Source organism: Triplophysa rosa, linkage group LG17, assembly GCF_024868665.1.
Source record: "Triplophysa rosa linkage group LG17, Trosa_1v2, whole genome shotgun sequence".
In the NCBI taxonomy this organism is placed as follows: Eukaryota; Metazoa; Chordata; class Actinopteri; order Cypriniformes; family Nemacheilidae; genus Triplophysa; species Triplophysa rosa.
In genome coordinates, this window is record NC_079906.1 from 997,435 (window position 1) to 1,024,132 (window position 26,698).

At 40.8% G+C, this 26,698-nt stretch overlaps 1 protein-coding gene across 1 annotated transcript in view; it reads left to right on the plus strand.

The window, feature by feature from the left end:
• Window positions 1-7,970: 7,970 nt before the first annotated feature.
• Window positions 7,971-26,698, plus strand: part of ift122 (intraflagellar transport 122 homolog (Chlamydomonas)) — a 100,565-nt gene continuing 81,837 nt past the window's right edge. The window contains exons 1-4 of the mRNA XM_057357004.1: window positions 7,971-8,031; window positions 8,154-8,280; window positions 8,723-8,789; window positions 11,602-11,686. Of these exons, the coding sequence (XP_057212987.1) occupies window positions 8,007-8,031; window positions 8,154-8,280; window positions 8,723-8,789; window positions 11,602-11,686 (304 nt within the window). The 5' untranslated portion in view covers window positions 7,971-8,006. The remainder of the gene's footprint in view (window positions 8,032-8,153; window positions 8,281-8,722; window positions 8,790-11,601; window positions 11,687-26,698) is intronic.

The window sequence follows — 26,698 nt, forward strand, 5'->3', positions numbered from 1 at the left end:
GGTGTCTTTGCGATGGCGCAGACTGAGCATCCTTTGACGAATCGGGCGATGTCCTGAGTCATCCCAGGCCACCAGTATCGGGCGGAGATGAGCGAGAGGGTGCGCTGTCTGCCTGGGTGTCCTGATCCCGGAACAGAATGAGCAGAGTCCACGAGGGTAGTGCGGAGCTCGGGTGGCACAAAGATCCTACCCTCGGGACCTCCCGGCGGAGTAGGGTGTTGGAGTTCAGCGATGTCCCGGTAGAGGGCCCACTGGATGGGGCAGACGAACAGGGCTGGAGGAAGCACTGGTTCAGGTTCGGTTAAATCTGGGGTGACGTAGTGTTGTCTGGAGAGAGCATCAGCTTTGCCATTTTGTGAGCCAGGTCGGTAAGTCACTTTGAAGTCGAACCGTGAGAAGAAGAGTGCCCAACGGGCCTGACGAGAATTCAGCCTCCGGGCCTTTTTGAGGTACTCCAGGTTACGGTGATCGGTGATCACGGTGAAGGGATAGTTTGCGCCCTCCAGCCAGTGTCGCCATTCTTCCAGAGACAGTTTGATGGCTAGGAGCTCTTTATTCCCGATGTCGTAGTTTAACTCCGCTGGGGATAGCTTGCGGGAGAAGTAGGCACATGGATGGAGTCTAGGAGGCTTCCCCTGCCTCTGAGAGAGCACCGCTCCTACCCCGGTCGAAGAGGCATCCACTTCCACGAGAAAAGGCAGGTCTGGGTCGGGTAGAAGTAGGGTAGGAGCAGTACAGAAGGCTTGCTTCATCTGGTCAAAAGCTTTGAGAGCTTCGGGATTCCAGGACAGGGATCTCGAGCCTTTTCCAGTCATGGCGGTGAGGGGAGCTGCAATAGAGCTGAATCCAGCGATGAAGCGCCGGTAGAAATTAGCAAATCCTAAACACCGCTGCAATTCCCTCACCGTATGGGGTTGTGACCAGTTCTGGACCGCCTCCACCTTCCCCTGATCCATGGTAACTTGGTTGAAAGAAATGATATAACCCAGAAATTGTATGGTGGATTGGTGAAACTGGCATTTCTCGAGTTTCAGGTATAGTTTATGTTGGCGTAGGCGTTGGAGGACGATGGAGACATGGGTAACGTGAGCAGGTCGAGAGCGGGAGTAAATAAGAATATCGTCGAGGTAAATTATAACGAATTTCCCCAGCAGGTCCCGGAAGATCTCATTCATAAAGCTCTGGAACACTGCTGGGGCGTTCACCAAGCCGAAGGGCATGACCTTATATTCGTAATGACCGTTGGGAGTCACAAAGGCCGTTTTCCATTCGTCACCTGGGCGAATCCGAATCAGCTTGTAGGCGCTTCTTAGATCCAGCTTGGTGAACAATGTGGCATGGCGTAACTGTTCCAGGGCGGCAGGTATCAGGGGAAGAGGATAGGCGAAGCGCTTGGTGTGACGATTGAGAACCCGATAGTCTATGCAGGGACGAAGACCTCCATCCTTTTTCCCTACGAAGAAGAAGCTTGACGCGGCAGGGGAGACAGACGGTCGGATGAAACCTTGTTGTAATGCCTCCTCGATATACTCCTCCATGGCCTTCTGCTCCGGGATGGACAAGGAATAGATCTTTCCTTTGGGCATTGTGGCACCAGGCAGCAGCTCATGGGCGTCTTATTGTCTATGAAAAAAAAGAGAGATGATAGATAAGATAATTTAAACAAGATTGATGATTGTTGGAAGCATGGCACAGGCTTGTAATAAAGGTTCATGTGCTTTTGGAGAACGAGCGTCGCTGTATATTACGGCACTTCCGCTCGATTAATTTATTCGGGATCCCCGAGTTGAGGACCTCAGGACTCTCGATGGTATGGTAGGATGGGGTAGTAATTTCGGTTTAGGAAAGGTTCTCTTGATCGGTGGACCCTGGTGTTAGGGTGGACAGCCTCGGAAATATGATGCAGGCCAGTCAGATAGGTTGACGCTTCCGCATAGCTGCGGTGTGTGGCCGATGTGACATGCGTAGGTTGTAACCACTCATAGAGGTAAATTGTAGGATGATCTCTCTGCCGTACGCCTAGGTGACGATGGAGGGCGTTGATATAGTGGTAGGGATGTGTGTGATGCCTGATTCGCCTATCGGTGTTTCATTCTGTGTTGTATAGATGTGTACGGCTACTAATTCTTTAGTTATACCCTATGTTTACTTAGGCGGAGGAGGATGACAGCGACCATGGTATGGTAAGATATTCATAGAATGAAGTTCCGGGGCTCAGAGCAATTCAGGCAAGTTGGCTGGTACAGAGAGTTAGGCTTGCTAAATAAGGTATACACATCTTACGTGGTATGCGAGTATAAAGGGTGAGGTATCAAAGGAGGCGGTGGTATGAGCTAGTATTTGTAGACTAAGGCAGCCTAGTGACGGTCGATGTGCAAATTGAGCGGAAGGACGGGCAACACAATGGATAGGTCAAATGAAAAAAACTAGGCCTCTTTCCCACAAGTAAATACCAAGGTTTATAAGGTTCGCCTCGTGTACGTTTCAGCTCTGGACGTAGAAACGGCATAAACGAGAGTACATTTATACTCACATGGGATTTAGGGTCTGAATAAGAAGTCCGGAAGCAGACAGGTAGTAAAAATCATTTGCTGCATGAATGTTGATCCATCGGGGTGTATTGATTGGTGAAAGAGCTGAGCAGACATGCTTTGGGTTATCTGATACAGTAATGGAGGTATTAAACTCGATGTATTCAGTGGGTTTATGAGCAGACTCTTCAGCTTGTGCTTACTTCGAGTGCTTCGGTAAGATGGCATGAAATAAGGCAGGCGTATCGCATTAGTTTAATCTAGGCTCAAGTAATTGGGGACCAGTAGTCGTCTAGTATCGCATTGGCGGTTACGATCTCTTGGCACAATCATTCGCGTTTGTTTTGATCCTCCTACTCTCTCTACTGTGTTGTCCTCCGTGTCTGAGGGTTCGGTCGGACCTGGGTGGCATGAGAATTGCCTCAGGACGGCACAGGAAAGAGGACGTCTTGTGAGCTCAGCAGTAGATCGTGCACCGAAAGGTAATCCATTGCTTGGCCAAAGACCCCTTTAAAGTGCTCAAGAAAAGACTTCAGATTAGTGGTAAGTGGTCCTCCGGCCTGCCAAATCCCGTATGCCCAGTTCAGGGCCTTACCGCTCAGGAGGGAGATGATGAAGGCTACCTTGGATTTGTCCGTGGAGAATTGACCGGGGTGCAACTGTATGTAGAGCTCACATTGGAGACAGAACCCGCTACACTCCTCCACGGAGCCAGTATATCGGTTGGGTAGGGCCATGGGACTAGACGCCGATGGTGGGTTAGACGGAAGGAGTGCAGGTGCGGGTTGGTTCCGGAGTAGGGTGACCAGTTCAGAGAGGGGATCAGAGGGAGCTGGAGGTGAAGGACCGGGAGAAGTCTGTGGTGTGGTCATGGTGTTTGGTTCAGTCTACTGTCAGGGTTCTGGTAGACGGAGAGCACACCACGGAGGTAGATAAGAAAAAGGAGTTTATTTCAAAAACAGGAATATCCAAAAACAGGTAAGTATTCAAAAAACAGGAATATCCAAAAACAGGTAAGTATTTCAAAAACAGGAATATCCAAAAACAGGTAAGTATTTCAAAAACAGGAATATCCAAAAACAGGTAAGTATTTCAAAAACAGGAATATCCAAAAACAGGTAAGTATTTCAAAAACAGGAATATCCAAAAACAGGTAAGTATTTCAAAAACAGGAATATCCAAAAACAGGTAAGTATTTCAAAAACAGGAATATCCAAAAACAGGTAAGTATTTCAAAAACAGGAATATCCAAAAACAGGTAAGTATTTCAAAAACAGGAATATCCAAAAACAGGTAAGTATTTCAAAAACAGGAATATCCAAAAACAGGTAAGTATTTCAAAAACAGGAATATCCAAAAACAGGTAAGTATTTCAAAAACAGGAATATCCAAAAACAGGTAAGTATTTCAAAAACAGGAATATCCAAAAACAGGTAAGTATTTCAAAAACAGGAATATCCAAAAACAGGTAAGTATTTCAAAAACAGGAATATCCAAAAACAGGTAAGTATTTCAAAAACAGGAATATCCAAAAACAGGTAAGTATTTCAAAAACAGGAATATCCAAAAACAGGTAAGTATTTCAAAAACAGGAATATCCAAAAACAGGTAAGTATTTCAAAAACAGGAATATCCAAAAACAGGTAAGTATTTCAAAAACAGGAATATCCAAAAACAGGTAAGTATTTCAAAAACAGGAATATCCAAAAACAGGTAAGTATTTCAAAAACAGGAATATCCAAAAACAGGTAAGTATTTCAAAAACAGGAATATCCAAAAACAGGTAAGTATTCAAAAACAGGTATATCCAAAAACAGGTATATCCAAAAACAGGTAAGTATTCAAAAACAGGAATATCCAAAAACAGGTAAGTATACTTATCGGGGTATAGAATTGCAGTGAAGACAACAAGACTGAACAGGGAAGAACAAAAAGGTGCAAACTTAAATAGAATCTTGATGATGTGATGCAGGTGTGGACTAATCAAAATGGTGGATGTGCGGTGCATGCTGGGAAACTGAGTTCAGAACTCCGGGGAGAGGGAACGGGTGAAGCGAGCTGGCGGTGACGACATGGGGGGCGTGGCCGGTGGTGCTGAAACCGTTACACAGAGCACTGCACAAGCTGCCCAAAGCACTGCCTGCAAGTCACACAAGCAAGCTGCTAATAGTCGACGTTGCGTGAAGCAGTCGCGTAAACCCGCAAGCTCAAAACATATATACGGTGCATGGCGAGTGACGGCGTCCGACGAGGCCATCGGCTCGAGCGAATTGCAGAGAGCATACCATTTGCGCACGAAATTGCATTTAGAGTGATGGGCACATAATCATGCGGTCTGCGTGTGACATACTATCACATTCAACCTCCTGCATGGAGAGCGTTGTAATCCCATATGCGCAAAAACAGGCGGGGTATTTACACGGAAGCCTCTTCAACATGTGTGGCTGACACAGACAAGCTTATTCATGCATTTGTGACCTCAAGACTTGACTACTGTAATGCACTACTTATTGGTTGTCCTGCATCATCAATAAACAAACTACAGTTAGTTCAGAATGCAGCTGCCAGAGTTCTAACCAGGTCCAGAAAATACGATCACATAACCCCAATGTTATCAACCCTTCACTGGTTAGCCATTAAGTATCGTATTGACTTTAAAGTTCTTTTAATTACTTATAAAGCCGTAAACGGTTTAGCCCCTACCTACATAACAGAGCTTCTACCACACTACAACCCATCACGCTCTCTAAAATCTCAAAACTCCAGACTTTTGATAACACCTAGAATAACTAAATCCACCAAAGATAGAGCTTTCTCATACGTAGCACCTAAACTCTGGAATAGCCTCCCCGATACTATTCGAGGGTCAGACACACTCTCCCAATTTAAATCTAGATTAAAGACACATCTTTTCAGCCAAGCATTCACTAATACATAGCTAATGAACAGCAGCTACGCTATTCTCTTTCTGCCCTCGCCTCGGGATGCCCATCCCGAGGTAGGGAGAGATTCCGCCAGGCCCAGATGAACGTCATATGCCCATCCCCAACTAGAGATTACGCCAGCTACATCGGAAAATCCCGTGCCATCCTCCTGCGAGAGCCTGCGGACTGACTGACCATCCCAGCTCCGTCCAAGGCAATTCCAACACCACCCAAGAAAAAGGCAACCATCTGACCGGCCCAGCTCAGACAATTCCATCCCCAACCGAGAGCAAAGACGGACTACTTGTCACATATATATACAATACAATACTTGGTATTTAATGCTAAACTTACGTCACATGACAGCAGTTTGAAGTTATGGCAGCACTCAGTGACTTTGATTGGAGGTTGCTGGGTGGGTATTTGTAGGGAGTGGGGGGGCTTGTTGGTTGTGGTTCGGGGCGTTTCATTTGTTGGGACTGTGTGGGTCTGGTCTGGTTGGTCTTGTTTTGTGGTCGATGTCGGACGAACGACAGAGGAATAAAGTTAATTATGCCATTACTAATTTTCCCTGGTTGTTCCTCTGTTGTCTGTTGTTGATCGGGGAATGGGACCGGGTTGGACCTGCACGGTTTCGGCGGGTGGGGCTTCCTGGGTCGCGGCTCGTGGGCTCTCCCTGTTCTTCGTGGACGTTGCTCGGTGGCTTTGGTCGGGGTCACTGAGTGCAGCTATGACAGGTCAGAGGAGATCTGGCCCTCCCGGCTGAGCCTGGTTTCTCCCGAGGTTTTTTTTTCTCCATTTATTCAGCATTGGAGTTTGGGTTCCTCGCCACAGCAGTGCAGTGTTGGCATGCTCACCGGGAGACTGCATTTATTTATTAGATATTATTTATTAGAATGATATTGCTTACCTTTCTGTGTTTTTCTTATTTGCTCCTGTAAAGCTGCTTTGGAACAATGCACATTGTGAAAAGCGCTATATAAATAAAATTGAATTGAATTGAATTCAACAGATTGCATGCATCGGATCGACCAGAGAGAGAGCCAGCAAAATCTTAGGCCGGAGAAGAGGACAGAGGGCGAAGGGTCTCTGCCGTTCTGTTACCCTCACAGATCTGAATGCCAGATCGCGCTTCCTACTGAACGTTCATGCATAAAAAGCAGCGATAGCCACGACAACATCCATATAAGAAACAGTATGCTGTAGCACTCTCGCCAGCGCAGTCATAAGGGCTAACATTAAAATGTCCAACACGGCACAGTGAACCAGGTCGTAGCCATTCGTAACGTACCATACACGCACTCGAGCACAAATGAAGAGCATGAAAACACCTCCTAGAGGGGCTAACGCTCCATCGTGTATACAACACGCTTCGCGACAATGCGACCAGTCCTCGTTCCCACACACTACCCACACATGCCAGTGTACAACTCAGAGTTGGGGTGTTCAATTGCTTTTAATCACATTAGCAACACCACATTAATTACGTGTTTGCCCTTAGGTGTGTCCCATAATCCATCGGGTTAAAAAAAACTAAATTTTTCACTTGGGATCTTCACGCCCACTACAACAATTCATGAAAGTAGTCAAGTGCTCAAGTGCAAAGACTGCGTTTGGGGATTTGGACAAAGCCTCTGTCTTTCTATGAACATGGTTGCTTGCTGGATTTGATTTGGTTTACTGCTGAAAACTCCTCCACAGAACAGCTTGTAACAGGCAATGTTATCAAAACACGCAATAAACAGTTCATGTTGGGTAAAACGTCTTTATCGCATGAGTCGAAACTTAGCAGTTGCACAAATGCTGTAAATTCAGGACCTTCCACTCCAAGACTATAGTGCAATGGTTGCCTGTAATAATATTACCATCTGACCAAACGCATCTGATCCGGGCAGCAAGGAGGCAGCAGCCTTCATTATTCCGTAGTAGGAGCCAATCTGAAAAGGGTTGATATTGCTAGCTAGCAAGGTTTAGTCCAATATTCTCTATTTGTTTAGAATGCGCGGCAAACGTCTCTCAAGATGCTGGGGTTATGTCACAGAGACGACATTCACACTGCCACCAAAATCCGATTTTTTTGCTCATATGCGACCCAGATCTGTTTACTGCATGACAGTGTGAACAGGACAGAGAGACCTACTTGGATTGGTTGGCAGCCCAAATGTTGGCAGATATTTTTTTAACAAAAATCATTTAAAGTTCAATTTAATTTTTATATAAACAAATCTAGTAAGTAAACAACAAAAATGATTTTATTAAGACTAAAAAATAATTCTGCATATATTTTTAGGTGTGCCAGCTGCCACTGCTTATGCAGGTAAAAAAATAAATTTCCTATTGGATAATACCATGTCTGGTGGTACTATTTTCAGACGGGTGAAGATTATGAGCCATAATTTAAATACATATTTTTGAGCACCCTAACTCTTTTCAGAAACACCCTCAGTGACACAGTTGATGTAGGAATTTTTATAGTCCCCCAGATGGCGAAGTAGTTCGACTCACTAACGCAGTTTGTTGTAAAAGCCTCACTGCTTTAGAAGTTCGGCACATGCACAATTACGATTTGTTCTCTGGTATTTCTTTCTGTTGATTCTACTTTACATAGTTTTTTGTTTTATTTTATGTAAGTGGCGTACTTTAAATCATCGTAAAGGCTTTTATTTTGAAAATCTTTATGTTTTGTGTTTGTGTCTAGCGTGCCTCGCTTTTAGTGTTGACCTGTTAGTTCGCTCATATTCAGCCAAACGCGGTAATTTATCAATAATGAGAGCTGTTCCCACATGGATAGATAAAGTCCACGATCGGGATAAGGTTGAACAATGGTAAGCTGTTTATTTTTTCGATTAACATCAGTAGCATACGAGGGTGGATGTGGTTAACAACCGTTGCTATGTAAACAAAATGAACTTCAGTTGCGCTAGACTGAGACCGTTAAATTTCTGAGAACGAGATTTCTATACTGTTTGTTGTATTTGTGTTCTTTCTTTGGATTCATGTTGACCACGTTGAGTCATTAAAAACAAATTTTATTACTCTTTTGGTGTCATACTGTAATGAAAACGAACAGCATGCAAGTTGGGTGTTCATCCGTTTCTATCGTGAACATGGTGTTTTCTTTCTAAATTTACATGAAATGGCATATCTAATTTTGGAAACATGGAAACAGCTGTAAAGGACTATTTGGCCTGTTGTGAATATGCTATTATCATTTTATTTTCGTAATAAATTGGGTTGTTTAACGGTCTCTTTCTTCCTTTCTTTCAGTATTTATGATCTTGCCTTCAAACCGGACGGCACTCAGTTGATAGTGGCAGCTGGAAACAGAGTTCTGGTATAGCATCCTACCCTCCAAAACCTAGTGTCCTGCTTATCTAGACAATATTTCATATGCATTATTACATATGCAGAATTTTGGAAACCACATGCGTCCAAAATACGTTATTTTGAAAATAATATGCACATATAATGTTTCTACCAATATATATATATATATATATATATATATATATATTTCTAAGTAAGTGTGTCTGTAATGCCTCTAGGCCATGGGTGGCTAATCTTGCTGCTGTAGACTTTGAAGCTTGCGCATACAGAACATACCCATCTGCTGTGCTCGTTAAAGAGACGGCCGTCAGGACATACACTTTATGCTTCCTGTATGATGCTGGTGTGGACATTTTTTTTACTTTATAGCTGATAAAGTGAATTAGACAAAATTACCTGTGTTTTGCATTAAGATCAGTAATATAAAAACAAATTTGTGTGAGTAAGCGTAACCGAGGGTGTCAGAATAAACATGCAACACACGTCATATACACGTGTACATTCTGGCCAATGAGATTGTGTCATTACTGAAAAGAGAGCGCTCTGGACCTTTATCCCTCTCAGCCTCGTTTTGAAATCAACGTGGCGGCAGGCTTAATAAGGTGTATGCCCTACACCCTTCAAAGAACTCACTCCGAAGGCTCAGCCCTTCGAGGGAGTAGGGCATAGGAATGGTCACTTCCATTTGGAAAATGCCCCTGGTTCTGGAGGGTCACTCTACTCCAAATTTAAACTCCAACCAACTACAACACACCTCCCTTGGTGACCCTCCAGGACCAGGATAACCCACCCCTGCTCTCGGCTGTCCACACAAGTTTTTACATGCACCTCGAGAACTGATATCAAAAAAGATAAAGGTTGACAATTCAAATAAGTGTTTAAAAAGTTACAAAGTTAATTTTACCAAAATGTTTTTAAGTTACAATTATATAATAAGTACTTGTTTAAAGTGCACACTCTCAGCTTTATTCAGAGTGTATTCACATCCAAATTGGCTCAAGGGTTTAGGAATTACAGCTCTTTAATATATAGCCCCACCTTTTTCAAGGGACCAAAAGTAATTGTTCAGTCGAATCAAAGGCTATTTTATGGACAGGTATGGGCTTTTCGTGAAATAATTTTCTATCAAAGCCTGCCTAAAGGTCAAGGTTTTAGAATGGCCCAGCCAGAGTCCAGATCTATATAAATCCCATTGAAAATCTATGGGGTGACCTGAAGAGGGTTGTGCACAGGAGATGTCCAACCAATTTGACAGTTAGAGTGCTTTTGCAAGGAAGAAAGGCAAAGTATTGCAAAGTCAAGATGTGCGAAACCGATTGTCTCTTACCTACAGAGACTGCATGCTGTAATAAAATGTAAAGGTGCTTTAACTAATTACTAGTTTAGGGGTGTGCACACTAATGCAACCTGGTTATTGTCCCTTTTTTACTTTTCATTTTTTCTCCTTAATGATTCTTATTGTTAAACACTCTTCAGGAGGTAAAGATGTCAATAATTGTCAGTTAGAAAAATAAAGAGAAGACTAGAACAAATACAGAGGGTTCAAAACAAGGTTCCAAATCCTCAAGAATAGGATAAAGAAAGATAAAGCTAATATCAAACTGCATAATACTAATGGGAATAAAAAATTATAGAGAAGACTTGGAATATCTCATGATATGAGCAGACAACATCTTCAGTAAAATTGTGTTCAGGCAGTGTGATTTCCATGCATGGCTTCCTAAGGCTCTGGGTCACCGGTCTTTTTTGGTGATGTAACAGAAAACAGAGGCACCTGGATCAATTCTTCACTTGTCTAGATGTTGTGAAGGAGTTTTGTTGCTGAGCTCACCAGTGTGTTGTTTCTTCTCAGTATGTACCACATTGTTGATCTGGCAACTCTTAAAGCTCCTAGTATCTTTCTAAGGGATTTGTTGTGATTTTAAAACTATAACTATGGTCTCTATCACTTGCATGGAGACCCCCCCCCGAACCACATGTGATGTGGGTTCGTAGCAACAGCTTCCAAATGTGAACGCCACATTTGTAGTCAACTCCAGACCTTTAACATGCTTAATTTATGAAGAAAGAATTAAGAAAGAGTCCATACTTGTCAATAAAGCACCTTATGATTTCACAAATGTTTGGTCCCTTGAAAAAGGAGGGAACTACAGAACATATGAAGAGATTGGTTCCAAAACGAGGTAACTCCTTTTAAAAAAAAATCTAAAATCATGTTTTTTATTGTGCATTCCAATTAATATAAATCAAACTGCAGTTGGTTTGTTTTGATTTAAGCCATAATAACGTAAAAAAATACAGCTAACTAACACAATAAAACACAATAATAACATGATAACATAATAAAAAACATGATTTTTGAAAAATTTAAAAACTGAGTTGTCATTTTGGAACCAAACTCTTCATATTAAAGAGCTGTATTTCCAAAACCCTTCAGCCAATCTGGATGTGAAAATGTTCTACATAAAGCTGAGAGTGAGCACTTGAAGTCAATATTGATTATATACAAAAATGTGTCTGTGTCCGGGCCTAACTGTACTGTATTTTAGTCTGGGACTAGGCTCTAACCCTGTCTGGGAAACCGCCCAATAAAGTTCTCCTGTAAGACCAAGTAATTTAACTAATTTAACAGTTATGCATGTAGTCTAAATTTGTGTCGTAAGATTACATTTTCAGGAAAAAAATACTGAGCATGTTATTATTTGTGTGAAGTCTTTTTTTTAGTTAGTGAAGTTACCTAAATGGAGCTCATTTAATCTTTGAATTAACCACTAGAATTATTTACCACATGAACTAAAGATATGTGCAATGTGTTTCAGGTATATGACACAGCTGATGGCACACTGATACAGCCATTAAAGGGACATAAAGACACTGTATATTGTGTGGCTTATGCTAAAGATGGTAAGTAAATGTATATAATTGTGTTTTACGGTTAATATGGCCAGGGGTGGAGCCAGGGATTTTGTGTGTCCACTGTCCAGGCAGAGGCCAGCAATCAAACAACCCACTTATCTAACCCTTAAATACATTAAAACATATTTTAGGTGTCCCAAGCAATTATTTATAATGTTTGCTTTAATGATATTTTCCTAAATTATTGAAAATTTTCATAATTTATTTAACTTTATGAAAATGAATGAAATCAGGCTTTAACCCTCTGAATTAAAATGAAGTTTTGACATGCCTTGATATTTGTGCTTTTTTCAGTAGTTTATACAAATACTAATGGCTAAAGTCTCATATCACTGTATTATTCAGCACAATCTACGCTACAATAATATGCCACCAATGTATATGCACATTTATTTTAGACACTTTCTGTTGTGAAAAGGCCTGATGAGAGGGTCATGTCAATGGCCATTAAGGGATATTTCATAGGCAAAACAAAATTTCCCTGTGTTTTACTCACCCTCAGGGCATCCTGACTTAATATGACTTTCTTCTTGAAGAATAATGCAGTCGGAGTTATAATACCAAGTATAATTTTTCTTCCAAGCGGTAGAATGGGATTGAATGGGGGGGATATTATTTTGAAGCTCCAAAAAGTGCATCCATCGATCAAAGAACTGCTCGACATGGCTCTGTGGTCTTAACAAAGGTCTTCTGAAATGAATCGATGCGTTTGTTTAAGAGAAATATTAATATTAACGCTATTAACGTTAATGTCTAACTTCCGTTATCCTTCGGCTGCGCGTGAACCAGAGGCTTGCTTTTCCGGCAAATTCAGTCAGGATGCCTTCAGGGTAACATAGGGAAATTTTGTTTTGCCTCTGAAATATCCCTTTAATACTTATGTGCTTCAAAAGTATCTTTAATATAAACAAACTAATACTGTCTGTGCTTTTCTTGGATTTTTTTTGCATTTAAGAAATATCAGCATGTCCACGTTTAGGTTTGCAGTGAACATGGCGGCCCCTGCTGTTCAAAAAATGTGTTGCGATTCAGTTCACAGTTCAACCGATTTGAATCGTCACACAATATAATCGATTTTCAACCGGCTCACGGTGAATCGTTACATCCCTAGTTGTCACGATACCAAACTTCGGTACTCTCTACCGAGCGCTTACACAGATACACACGGAAGTGTTTGATTTTTACTTTGATAGACTTTCAAACGCTTCTGTGTGTATCTGTGTAAGCGCTCGGTAGAGAGTAGTGATGGCCGGTTCGTGAACGAATCGTTCATTTGAACCGGTTCACCAAATCGGACTGAATCGTTCGAAACGGTTCGCGTCTGGAAAAAGCACTTATCCACAAATTCCTTCAGTTACTCACTTTTGACCTGCATGAAAACCCATCCGACTCAAAATAAACCAGCCAGTATCAACGACTTTTCAGTAAATCCAACAGTACACTACTACATGCTGAACTGAACTGTTAAGCACGAGCGGAGAAGCTATTCAAGTTATAGCTAAGCTAGCTGATATAGTGAGCATGCGTGCAGTGGCGTGTTCTATCGAACGCTCCGCCTAGAGCGATCCTCGTTCTCGATTCAAGAATCGGTTGCCACAGTTTTCGGATCACCACTTAACCAACCGAGAGCTGTCTTTCGGACACGTCCAATTTGTGAACCGGTTCAACATATAAGAAACTACATTTGCAACATGAACAAACATTTGAGCACAGATCACACTTTTTAATGGTCATAAATATTTGTACAAACATATTCTTTATATTAATGTTGCTTAAAATGCATTACAGAAAACGTTTGTGCAGTTGTGCTTTTATGTTAATTATTGTAAAGGTTAAAAATAATTGTTTGTAAAAATAACAAACTAAACATTTATTTGTTTCATAAATAATCCATGGTGTTTTCATGAACATCTTATTTAATTTCTAAACAAGATCATATAAATCTAAACATGACGTAATCATCATGAGAAGCAAGCGGATCCCTTGAATCGCTCTCGCAGACTAGAAGAATCTAGAGTCACGAGAACCGTTTCTGTCGGGCATGTCCGATTTGTGAACCGTCGAACCGGTTGGCGGTTCGCGAATCGCTTCTTCTGACACGAACCTGTTGCAACAGCTTTCAATTCAGCAGTACACGAAACGAAGAGCCGCTTCTTTCGGTCACGTCCGACTCAGAACCGATGATACTGCGCATGCGTGTAATTTTAAAGCAGATAAAAAGCGTCTAAGTCAGATATTTTTATAAAACAGAGGTGTGATACTATAAAACACATTGGAAATATGTTTAGGACTTTATTACTGCCTTATCACTGTACGTAAACCAATCTGCAGCGCCGTTTACGTTCATGCCACTGATGAGCGGTTCTCGTTCTCGAGTCAGGAGCCGGTTCGCAACACCTTTCGATTCAGCCGAAGAGCCGCTTCTTTCGGTCACGTCCGACTCAGAACCGATGATACTGCGCATGCGTGTAATTTTAAAGCAGATAAAAAGCGTCTAAATCAGATATTTTTATAAATCAGATGTGTGATACTATAAAACACATTGGATGTGTTTAGGACTTTATTACTGTCTTATCACTGTACGTAAACCAATGTGCAGCGCCGTTTATGTTCATGCCACTGCTATATGGGATCAGAATTGTTGCAATATTCTGAATAAATAAACTATGATCCGCAAATAAATATAGAGAGTTTCACAAACATTTTTTAAATCCACATATGCACAAAAAGCGAACCATAAATATATGTTAGACGTTCCACAAAAAGAAATGGAATTCACAAATAAATACAATGAGATTTGCAAATAAAAAATATTTACTAATTTATTTCAATGGCATTTATTTGTAGATCACTTTCTGCACATTTGTGGATCGCTTTCTGTGCATTTGTGGATCGCTTTCTGTGCATTTGTGAATCGCTGCACGCATTTGTGGATCAGTGCACGCATTTGTGGATGGCTCTCTGTGCATTTGTGGATTTTGAAACATTTCTAACGTCAAGACGTGCGCACAATCCACAAATAGGTGGACTCCGCCCACTATCTACGCAAGCCAATCGGGTAACTTCCGCTTTCGTTGTCCAATAGGGCACGTTCTAACTTCAGCCAATCACGTTTTGTTCTGCACTAAGATTCAGGGAGCTAACATGGCGGCTAGTGGCGGTTTAAAATGCGTGATATATTAAGAAATGTGAATGGCCTCTTCTTTATACTACTCAGTAATGATTGCTTGTGTTTCTATGCATTGTCCATATGTTAGTAACAAACGACTGAAATGTTTATGACTTGATAACAGCGTGCAAGGACTGGGGTGGACAATCCCAGTGACTGGGGACTGATTTGGTCTGCTGCAACAAAAGCCATTTTATTGTCTTTATGTACCAAAGTGATAAATTCCGATTTTGGCATTCGATAAAATATAATCTGTTTCCCCGATGCTGCATGGGTAAGCAGCTAGTTCGTGCCGCACACTCAGCGTGGCGTGGAGTTTCAAGGTGCGCAGCATTTGCATTGCAATGCGCACTGCAGCTGTCGGTGTAGGCTACTACCAGTATAACGATGGCAGAATTAACGTGGGGGAAATCATCAGCACTGTGAATTTCTATGTCATTCATAATTCAAAATAAAACGTAATTTAATCTGTCATCTCTGTTTATCCCATTCCTGAATGATCTCTGCTGTGGTTTAACTGTTCTGTATACTGTCTTAACTCTTGCCACAACAAAGGATGTCGATCCTTTGACTATGATCTTGTGCACACAATATATTCTCAAATTCACACAGCAACCCCAAAAGTAAACGATGTAGGCCTAGTAAATTTTGTGTTTTCGAACTTTACCATAGTAAATATTGGAGTTAATAAAAAGGGTTGTGGCAGTGCTCTTATATAGCGTGTTATACGATATACGTCTCCATTTTTCCTGGTGCTAAATAAATCAATATTGTTGGGTTATAATTATGTATATATTGCTGCCTTTTAAATGACACATAGGACAGCTTTAAAATACTGTTTATTTCATTTATTTATTGGCAAATAAAAAACAACGGGGGCAATAAGAACGCAAGGGAGGCAAAACAACTTTTCTCTTCGATGAAAAAAGTATGAAGCAAAATATGAAATTGCCAAATAAAAATGAATTGAAGCTAATTGTACAAATTAATGGGTTCTCCATCCAAATGCACAAAAGGCACTGCATATTACATGGAATTTCAGTAAAGCCCTTTTCATACAGACATGTGACGTGTAATGTAGTGTAATGTAGTCGGGAACGTAGCGCTGTCACGGTGAAGGAATTTTCCTTGCAGTGACATTGGCTTTTTTTATAGTTCAATAGCGTGGTTTGCTATATTATAACCGCATTCCTTCTATATTTAGTGCCAAATAGGCCTAAAAAAGCTCCTAAATGGGGTTAGCATACATTGTTGGTTTTTAAATGATAAAGATATAAATTTAAAACAAAATAAGTACTTTTTATGTAGTCTATTTATTGGTAAATGCAGAACACTGAAGAATGAGACGCAAGAACCAAGGTATAGCCCAAACAGCTGAAGTTAAATATAAGAAAAATATGAACATATGAAAACAAAAGCAAATTGTTTGGGCTTGTTGGTGCAAATTTACAGAACCTCAATAAAAATGATAACAGAACGATGCGCAGTTTTAATAAAAAAATGTGTCAGTAGACTGTTTTTACTACTGCAATACAAAAGGCAATTATTTTGTTTTACATGTTTTTGTTTAGAAAAAACAAGCATGCTCAGGTAGGGTCAAATCAGTCTGTTAATAAAAAAATCGCTCCTCCACGTTGTGTACATCAAGAGACGTACAAGACTTGTTTTGAAGGTTGCTAAGCGATCAAGTTTATTATAGTTCTCTACCATTGTAACTTTGTGTTGATCGATGAAGTCATTTAAAACTTGCTGCATTAGAGGCGACATATTCTCTCTCAATTTCAGTTTACATGCTCGGGACACATACAAACACTCGAGACCTCCGAAGAGTACAGCGGATATTTCGGACTGTTGAGCAAATCACTGGTACTACCCTTCCCACTGCAAGAACTGTACTCTTCCAGAGTGAGCGAGTAAAAGGGCTCGCAAAATCTCTCTGGACCCCTCACACCCAGCACACTTTCTCTTTGAACTGCTGCCGTCTGGTCGGCGCTACAGAGCACTGAGCGCTAAACAGCCAAATAAAGTTTCTTCCCTCAGGCCATCTACCTCATGAACAGTTGAACAGTTATGTTCTCCCCACTGTTCAATAAATATGTCCAATACTAAACTACTCACTTATACTCATATTTATTTATTATACATATGTTACTGATTTAATATATCATACAGCTATCCCATTCCCTTACACAATTTGTATAAAGCACCCTATAACTTGTATATATGTAGCACATGCATCCGCTGCTCTTTTGACATATATTGTTTTTTTTCATATGTGTATTGTCTATTACCTATTTATTTTTTTATATTTTGTTAACTGTGTCTCGTCACTTGTCACTTTCAACAGTATGTGCACTGGCAGCTTCTGTCACTAAGGGCGTTTTCACACCTGTGTATCGATTGCTTTGTTCCGAAACCGGGGGTTAAATTGCTACAATATTTAAATTTATTTTAGTTCGGTTCGCATTCACAAGGCAATATTTCCAAACGGACCAAACTTTGTTAATAAAAGTCACGTGCGAGTAAACTCTCATTCGATTGGTCAGAGTGCATCTGTTTATTTTCTGGCCGGTAACGCGAGTGATAATGAGCGTCAGCTGCGAGTTGTCTCGCGTCTCTCACGGCGGAGCTCGGGAAGCATAAATGGAGGAGAAGGACGAGAGAGAGAGAACCAGGCCTGGATTTTATGTTATGTTGTATTGTGTTTGTGTGGCCGGCAGTCGACTGTGAGGGAGCTGTCAGCACTTTACTTTCGTTTTGTTGTTTGTTTATTTTATTAAACGTTTGGGTTAACGTTCGCCGGTTCCCGCCTCCTTCCTTCCTTACTTTGAAAATTGTTACAGGGAGCCATTAGCAAAACAATCCCTTTTGCGTCACGCGACTTTACATAATTACTCATCATACATTGTGATACAGTCTGGTCCGTTGGGTCGGCTGGCTTTCACACGTCTACCGAACCGCTCCAGAGTTCGTTTGCAATCGGGTCGAGACCACCTTGTTCAGGCAGTCTCGGAGCGATTGTTTTAGGGCGGATCCTAGCGCGATTGCCGTGTTCACATATGCCTAAACGAATCGAACCAAGAGAGAAAACGCACCAGGTTTCGAAACAAACCCTTGTGTGAAAACGCCCCACTAAGACAAATTCCTTGTGCGTAGAGCACATTTGGGCAATAAAGCTCCTTCTAATTCTGATGTATGTTCTTTGCGTTATTATGGGAAACTTTATATGAGCTGTTCATATGAGAGTAAATGTATTATACTACTACAGTATTTCTGTGTGGGGAATTGTGGACAGAATTGTCCCACATGGTCATCTTGCAATATAGCCTACTTACGCTGCTACCACTATAAAGACAACGCTTACTATTGTTAATGTTATGAGTAGTGTTTCTTACAGTGATCATTTTTGTCATGGCAAAGAGTTAGACAGTAGCCTATACAGAACAGTTTAGCCACAGCAGCAGAGATCATTCAGGAATGGGATAAACAGAGATGACTGATTAAATTACGTTTTATTTTGAATTATGAATGACATAGAAATTCACAGTGCTGATGATTTCCGCCACGTTAATTCGGCCATTGTTATACTGGTAGTAGCCTACACCGACAGCTGCAGTGAGCATTGCTGCGCACCTTGAAACTCCACGCCACGCTGAGTGTGCGGCGCGAACTAGCTGCTTGCCCATGCAGTATCGGGGAAACAGATTATATTTTATCGAATGCCAAAATTGGAATTTATCACTTTGGTACATAAAGACAATAAAACGGCTGGCTTGCAGCAGACCAAATCAGTCACCGGGATTGTCCACCCCAGTCCGTGCACGCTGTTATCAAGTCATAAACATTTCAGTCGTTTGTTACTAACATACGGACAATGCATATAAACACAAACAATCATTACTGAGTAGTATAAAGAAGAGGCCATTCACATTTCTTAGTATATCACGCATTTTAGACCGCCACTAGCCGCAATGTTAGCGCCCTGAATCTTAGTGCAGAACAAAACGTGATTGTCTGAAGTTAGAACGTGCCCTATTGGACAACGAAAGCGGAAGTTACCCGATTGGCTTGCGTAGATAGTGGGCGGAGTCCACCTATTTGTGGATTGTGCTCGCGTTTTGACGTTAGAAATGTTTCAAAATCCACAAATGCACAGAGAGCCATCCACAAATGCGTGGACTGATCCACAAATGCGTGCAGCGATTCACAAATGCACAGAAAGCGATCCACAAATGTGCAGAAAGCGATCCACAAATGTGCAGAAAGTGATCTAGAAATAAATGCCATTGAAATAAATTTGCAAATATTTTTTATTTGCAAATCTCATTGTATTTATTTGTGAATTCCATTTCTTTTTGTGGAACGTCTAACATATACAGGTGCTGGTCATATAATTAGAATATCATCAAAAAGTTGATTTATTTCACTAATTCCATTCAAAAAGTGAAACTTGTATATTATATTCATTCATTACACACAGACTGATATATTTCAAATGTTTATTTCTTTTAATTTGATGATTATAACTGACAACTAATGAAAATCCCAAATTCAGTATCTCAGAAAATTAGAATATTACTTAAGACCAATACAAAGAAAGGATTTTTAGAAATCTTGGCCAACTGAAAAGTATGAACATGAAAAGTATGAGCATGTACAGCACTCAATACTTAGTTGGGGCTCCTTTTGCCTGAATTACTGCAGCAATGCGGCGTGGCATGGAGTCGATCAGTCTGTGGCACTGCTCAGGTGTTATGAGAGGCCAGGTTGCTCTGATAGTGGCCTTCAGCTCTTCTGCATTGTTGGGTCTGGCATATCGCATCTTCCTCTTCACAATACCCCATAGATTTTCTATGGGGTTAAGGTCAGGCGAGTTTGCTGGCCAATTAAGAACAGGGATACCATGGTCCTTAAACCAGGTACTGGTAGCTTTGGCACTGTGTGCAGGTGCCAAGTCCTGTTGGAAAATGAAATCTGCATCTCCATAAAGTTGGTCAGCAGCAGGAAGCATGAAGTGCTCTAAAACTTCCTGGTATACGGCTGCGTTGACCTTGGACCTCAGAAAACACAGTGGACCAACACCAGCAGATGACATGGCACCCCAAACCATCACTGACTGTGGAAACTTTACACTGGACCTCAAGCAACGTGGATTCTGTGCCTCTCCTCTCTTCCTCCAGACTCTGGGACCCTGATTTCCAAAGGAAATGCAAAATTTACTTTCATCAGAGAACATAACTTTGGACCACTCAGCAGCAGTCCAGTCCTTTTTGTCTTTAGCCCAGGCGAGACGCTTCTGATGCTTCCTGCTGCTGACCAACTTTATGGAGATGCAGATTTCATTTTCCAACAGGACTTGGCACCTGCACACAGTGCCAAAGCTACCAGTACCTGGTTTAAGGACCATGGTATCCCTGTTCTTAATTGGCCAGCAAACTCGCCTGACCTTAACCCCATAGAAAATCTATGGGGTATTGTGAAGAGGAAGATGCGATATGCCAGACCCAACAATGCAGAAGAGCTGAAGGCCACTATCAGAGCAACCTGGGCTCTCATAACACCTGAGCAGTGCCACAGACTGGTCGACTCCATGCCACGCCGCATTGCTGCAGTAATTCAGGCAAAAGGAGCCCCAACTAAGTATTGAGTGCTGTACATGCTCATACTTTTCATGTTCATACTTTTCAGTTGGCCAAGATTTCTAAAAATCCTTTCTTTGTATTGGTCTTAAGTAATATTCTAATTTTCTGAGATAGTGAATTTGGGATTTTCATTAGTTGTCAGTTATAATCACCAAATTAAAAGAAATAAACATTTGAAATATATCAGTCTGTGTGTGATCCCATACTGCTAGAGCGGTTCTCGTTCTCGAGTCAAGAACCGGTTCACAACAGATTTCGATTCAGCAGTACACGAACCGAAGAGCCGCTTCTTTCGGTCACGTCCGAGTCGGTCCGACAGACTCCGACTGAGTGAGAACCGATGAGCTTAGCTAGTGAGCATGCGTGATTCACCGTGAGGCTACAGAACAGTGTGGACAACTGATGCTGTGCTAATGTTACGAGCGCACGTGAACCGAGGACTTAAAATATATGGAGCAATCTGGCAAAGCGTAAGTTTATTTAATAACACATAAATCATATTGAATTATGCATGAATCATATAGTTTCTGTAAAATGCTGATGAAGATTAATTATTCACTTTTTATCTTTAAGACTTAAAATGTCATAGTTTGCTGCACTTCACTGTGCCTAGTAACTTCACTATACACTGAGGCCCAATACCTCCATTGTGGCGTAATACCGCAACTGTAGTTACAAATGACAGTCAATTAAGTGCACTCAAAAAAAACAATTCATTGGTTGAACTCAATTTAATTGAGGGCATGATTTCCATCCAATAAATACTGTATGTGTTGGTCCTACTCATAAAAACAGACTCATTCAATAAAGTTGGTCCAACTCAATTTGAATAAATACAGTTTAGATAAAACTTACAGACTTATACAATGAAATGTAATTGGGTTGACTTGATTTGGTCAAATAGAGTTAAAATGAAATGTATGTTTATGTGTGATTGTTATAATTGGCAAACTTTATTGTTCCACTTTAGAGACAGTTATTTAAACAAACTTTATCTTAAAATATCTGTAACAGCATAAAAGTACACATTTAAAAAAATGTTTAAATGCATGTCTGGAAATTTGTAAAACGGGTACATATTAAACTGCACAATCTTTTACACAGAGTAGCTGTGAAAGTACACATTGTAACAATTTTCAATTGCATGTCAGTAAATTTGTAAGTTGAACAATTCATAAAACAGGTGTACAAGTTAAACTGTACAATGTATTAAAGTAGCTGTGAAAGTACAAATTTTAACAATTTTCAAAATGCATGTCTGAAAATTTGTAAGTTGAACTATTCATAAAAGATACCAATTAAACTGTACACTTATTTAACCAAATAAGCTACATTATGTTACAGTCAAAGAACACATTTTAAAACACCGCTGTAAATTTGCAGGTGGCAAACATTGACAAACCTGACTACAACAGTCAAAATAAATTTGACCATCAATAACAAAAGTAACATCTGAATCCTAATGACTTCTTAGACTAGAATAACCAACTATAAATACCTGTACATGTGGATAAACAAAAGTAAAGACAATAAAGTCCTTTAAATCAGATTAGGGTTGGGCGATGTCTACCAAATTGGCATCGGATGATGGCTACAGTGAAAAATCGTGATGGACGATCACCTCACCCTGCAGCGTTTTAAAGTAAGGCGCGTCTGACACGAACTGCGCAGATACACATCTTCTATATACCTGATCTTATGTTCAATAAAATAGTTATAAAGCGAGGCGCGTCTTCTTTATACAACTTGAGCTGCGCAGAAACGCATCATCTTTATGTAAGGAATAATGTACAGGCAGCCGGTTGTTATCACAAAAATTAGCCTGGACAGTGTGATCAGGACCCGACGCGAAGCAGATGGTCTTGTATCACACTGAAGGGGCTAATTTATCTATTTCGTCCACTTATTACACAGCTACTTGCCACATGAGAAAAAACTGGGCACGAAATGAGAATTTGAAATATTTTATAAGCTCATTTTTACCAAATGCAGACCTTCCGCGAGGAAAAGCTGTCAACTTTCGGATTTAAGGTAAGAAACAACGTTCAAATGTCACGAACAGGCAACTTGGTTTAATCATTTGTAAATATAATGTCATATGTTATTAAAAGACATATTTATATTTAATTTGTCAAAAAAATCTGTCAAAATGATTTTCTACTTCCGGGTTACCGTGTGTTATTAGTTTTGAGAGGTTGTTATCTGGGAATATCAAAGCTGCAAATGTCACGACTGGCCAATCAGAATCAATCATTCCTACGAGCCATGTAATAAACAGTTATAAAGTCAGGCGCAAACTGCGCGACGCGTCCTCCTTATACAGCGCGAGCCCCACAGTTATAAAGTCAGGCCAGTCTGATCTGTACAGTGTGAGGTTTTATGCCTATTAGCTTTGTTCGTATTTGTTTACAACTCAATTTGCAGCAGCAGCAGCACAGAGCAGCGAGCGTCACCTGACGAAAGTGAAACATTTGTTGGAATCACGATGCTGACTCAACATCGTCAAGTCTATCAGCCATCGGTGATGGACAATGGCATCGTCTATCGGCCCAACCCTAAGTCAGATATATGAAAACTAACATATAGATGCAAGTAAAATCATCCGTGGGCTGTGTGATGCAACAGGTGTTTTTGCATTGATGTAGAAATCCCCATTAATCCTCAATTCATGCAAATGTCCTCAAATGTGCATGTCATTCAAACGGTTTAATTTTAAGATGCTGGATCTTTGTGGTCAGTTTATGTCCATCCAAATTCATTACGATTTTCTGGATAAACTCAAAGGTGTTCTTGAGGTTGTCAGGAAAGCTTAGGTCAAGAGCATAAATTAGACCGTTCAGCATAAATTAGACCGTTCAGCATGATGAATGCCAAAATCACACAGTCTAGGTTACTCAAAACCTTGATGCCCTCGATCACAATTCCTACATCATCTGGTTTGGTAGAACCGTCTCCTCGGATTGTGTAAATCCCCATGACTGTGCTTGCAATGCCCTTTTCTGCATTCTCAATGACTGAGGCCTAGACAAAACACAGAACATTACATGACATAAGGTTAAGTTTGATACAACAGCTAACTCTAGTTTACAGTAGAGCATCACTTATTTGCTTAAAATATATTATGGTTTTCTTGCTTGTAAACACAGCGTTTTGTTTCAACGTTATGCAACACCACTTCATAAACTATAAGTGTAAAGAGAATTTTATAATGACATGACGACAAACACAGATGCAACAGTCATTTCCTTTAACAGCAGGGTGTTCTATACATCATTACATGATTATGTCATTTCGACATCACCTTAAAATACGAATGTAATTTTGGACATATTACAGTTGATGTGTTTATATGAAGCATTTTTATTCGAATTGGACTTTAAAAATTAACATATTCATGGCGTCATCGCATACTTTTTCGGTTGCAACTTCAGACCCACCCCTTTTGCCTCTACTATCTGAACATTCTATAATTTGATACAGATTATTGCACATTAAAGCTGTTCTGACATGTTTTCCGTTTCTGTTGTCTGTACTCATTTATAACTGTGACATCGTCTGACAAAATATCTGCACACACACCGTAAAAAGTGGGAATTTTGGCTTACGTTATAGGCTATTCTTTCACACAGCTCACAGCCTCTAAGCCTGTGCTTATTAACAGACGATCGGTGTTCATGTTTATATATACAAACGATAACAGTGACATGTTTTAAAAACGCTGTTTTGTACTCTATTATTCACGTGTCTGCCACTGTACGGTGAACTGAGTGTTCACCTTACTCCTCCCTACCGTAACTTACTTCTCCCTACCGCTCACGGCACAGAGTAGACCCAGAGAAAGAGATCCGTGCGGCGGGAAAGCAAGACCTTGCGCTCGCGTGGCAGTACTGATGACAATTTCCCACTAAATGAAGGCTGATGTTTATCCAAAAATACGATAGATTTGTTGCTATGCGCTTCTTCCGATCAAATGTTGCTAAAGGGGTCGAAAAATAGTTAAATCTTGTAAAAGAGTTTATAACTTGCCAACACTGGCAGGACAAAATAATTCATGAGAAACACGGTGTCACCGAAAAACTGCAGCCATGGCAGGGAGGATTTTAGCAGAAACGCTGTATTTTATAACATCTAACTTTATAATATAGTTGGTCATGTGTTTGGACGAAAAGCGCGAAGCCGCTGCATTCACATAAGTTAACGTAACTTACAGCACACTAATGTACACATGCTGAATAACAATTCATAAAGCAAGACAGGCCCATTTTAACTCATTTTTCCCAAACAGATAAGTATATATTGCAACCTGAGCCGTGGGAAAAAGTCAGTTTGTGAAATAAAGATGTTTTAAATTTAGGAGGTTATAGGGCGGAATGCCACAATGTGAAGCAAGCAGCGGCTCCGAAACTGAAGAGAACAATTCACCTAACTTAATCTTTCAACGGTGTTGCATATTTCAATTACGACAAAGACAGTAGGGCTGCAACAACTAGTCGATAAAATCGACAATAATCGATAATGAAAATAGTTGTCAACGCTATAATAGTTGTCTCTCTGTGCAGCATGAGCATTGCAGCATTGTATGGAAAGTATTCATTAACGCCTGGTAGGGCGTCTTATTGCACACTGACGCGTCAAAAGCGTGCGATTTGACAGCAAACGCGCGTCATTGACGTGTGATTTTTTTCGTGTAAACGCACGTTCTCGACGTGCGCTTTGAGTTAACCAAAAAACGCGCGACAGAAGCGTGCGCTTTTTGTATCAAAGTTTTCAATGCCCGTTTTTTCTTGTGATAAACGCACGTTATCAACGTGTAATCGGGTCAACCAAGCATGCAATGCCAACGTGTGGTTCAAGAGTCCAAACTATCGAAAGCCAACAGGTTCACAATTCGCGTGCTTTTGATCGCCGTATTAATATTAAAACATCGATTTCTTAACGCCGCCAGGCGTTAAATAAGGGCCGCCTGGCGCTAAATTAATGTCATACTGTCATGGCTCTGCTTCCTTAGTCATGTTTTTCTTGGTCCTGTAGCAGAGCCATGACAAAGTCTTTGGTTATGTGTGGAGAGAAACATATTATTGTCCTTTTGACAATAATATGCGTTCTCTCCAGTGTCTTGTCATTGGCCCCGCCCCTCTCGTTTCCCGTATTACTTCCCGGCCGTGTTCCATTACCCTCTCATGCCCTGTGTCATTATCCCTCGTTTGTCTTTCCTATATATACCCTCTTGTTTCTTTATCTAGTTGCTTGTGGATTGTATTGTGTACGATCGTTGTGCTTACCTGCATTGACGTTCCATGTGTGCCTTGTTCGTGCTGTTTCTACCCAGTCTCGTGTCTTGCTTCTGTTCCTGCTCCCCGTCTAGTGTTGGTATTTGTTTAGATTATTCTTGTTATTTTTACCTTGTTTTGTCTTGCCCCCTCGTGGGAAGTTTTTGTTTTACCATAGTATTCTCAGTTTAGTTTTTCCCCATTGTGGGTGTTTTAGTTTCCGTTTTTGTTCTTTGTTTGTAATAAAGTGTTTCATTAACCCCTTCACTGCCTGCCTGCATTTGGGTTCTCTTTCACGCCAGTCCGTGACACATCCGCCGCCACGCGTTTAAATAACGCCGCACGCCGATCGACGTTAAGTTAACGTCACACGTCACTCAAAATGCAAACTTATTAGCTAATATACATAGCCCCTCCTCTTCTGGGTTTGCGAGCTCTACGGCAAGTCGGAGGCTACAATTTCCAAGAGCGCTGTTCACTTAAGTTAACTGGGGGTCTGGCACGCGATGAAACTGTCTGACCGTAGTGTCATCTCAAATCCATATCCAGCTTAACTTTGTGGAAAACAAAAATGGAAAGAAATGAAAGAAAAACCAGCTGAAAAGAAAAACATATAACTAATGCAGTATGTTCCAGGAAGCAATGTGTAAATGCGGGTGCGCAATTGATGACAGAATTAGGAGTAAAACGAGTTGTTGTTGTTAGTCTACAGGTTAGCTCGGTTTCCTTGCAGTCGCATGTTACGTCTTTAGCTGGTACGAGTCCCGCTCGGACCACTTGCAGATTTTTACATCGTTGGTCTTGTTATGTTTATCTGTGTCACAGGGATTTTTTTATATTTCAGCATTTAATGCGTGGATAATATATAAAGAAAGTCAGGAATAAGAGCTCTTTTTCCACAACAAATTTACACTATATT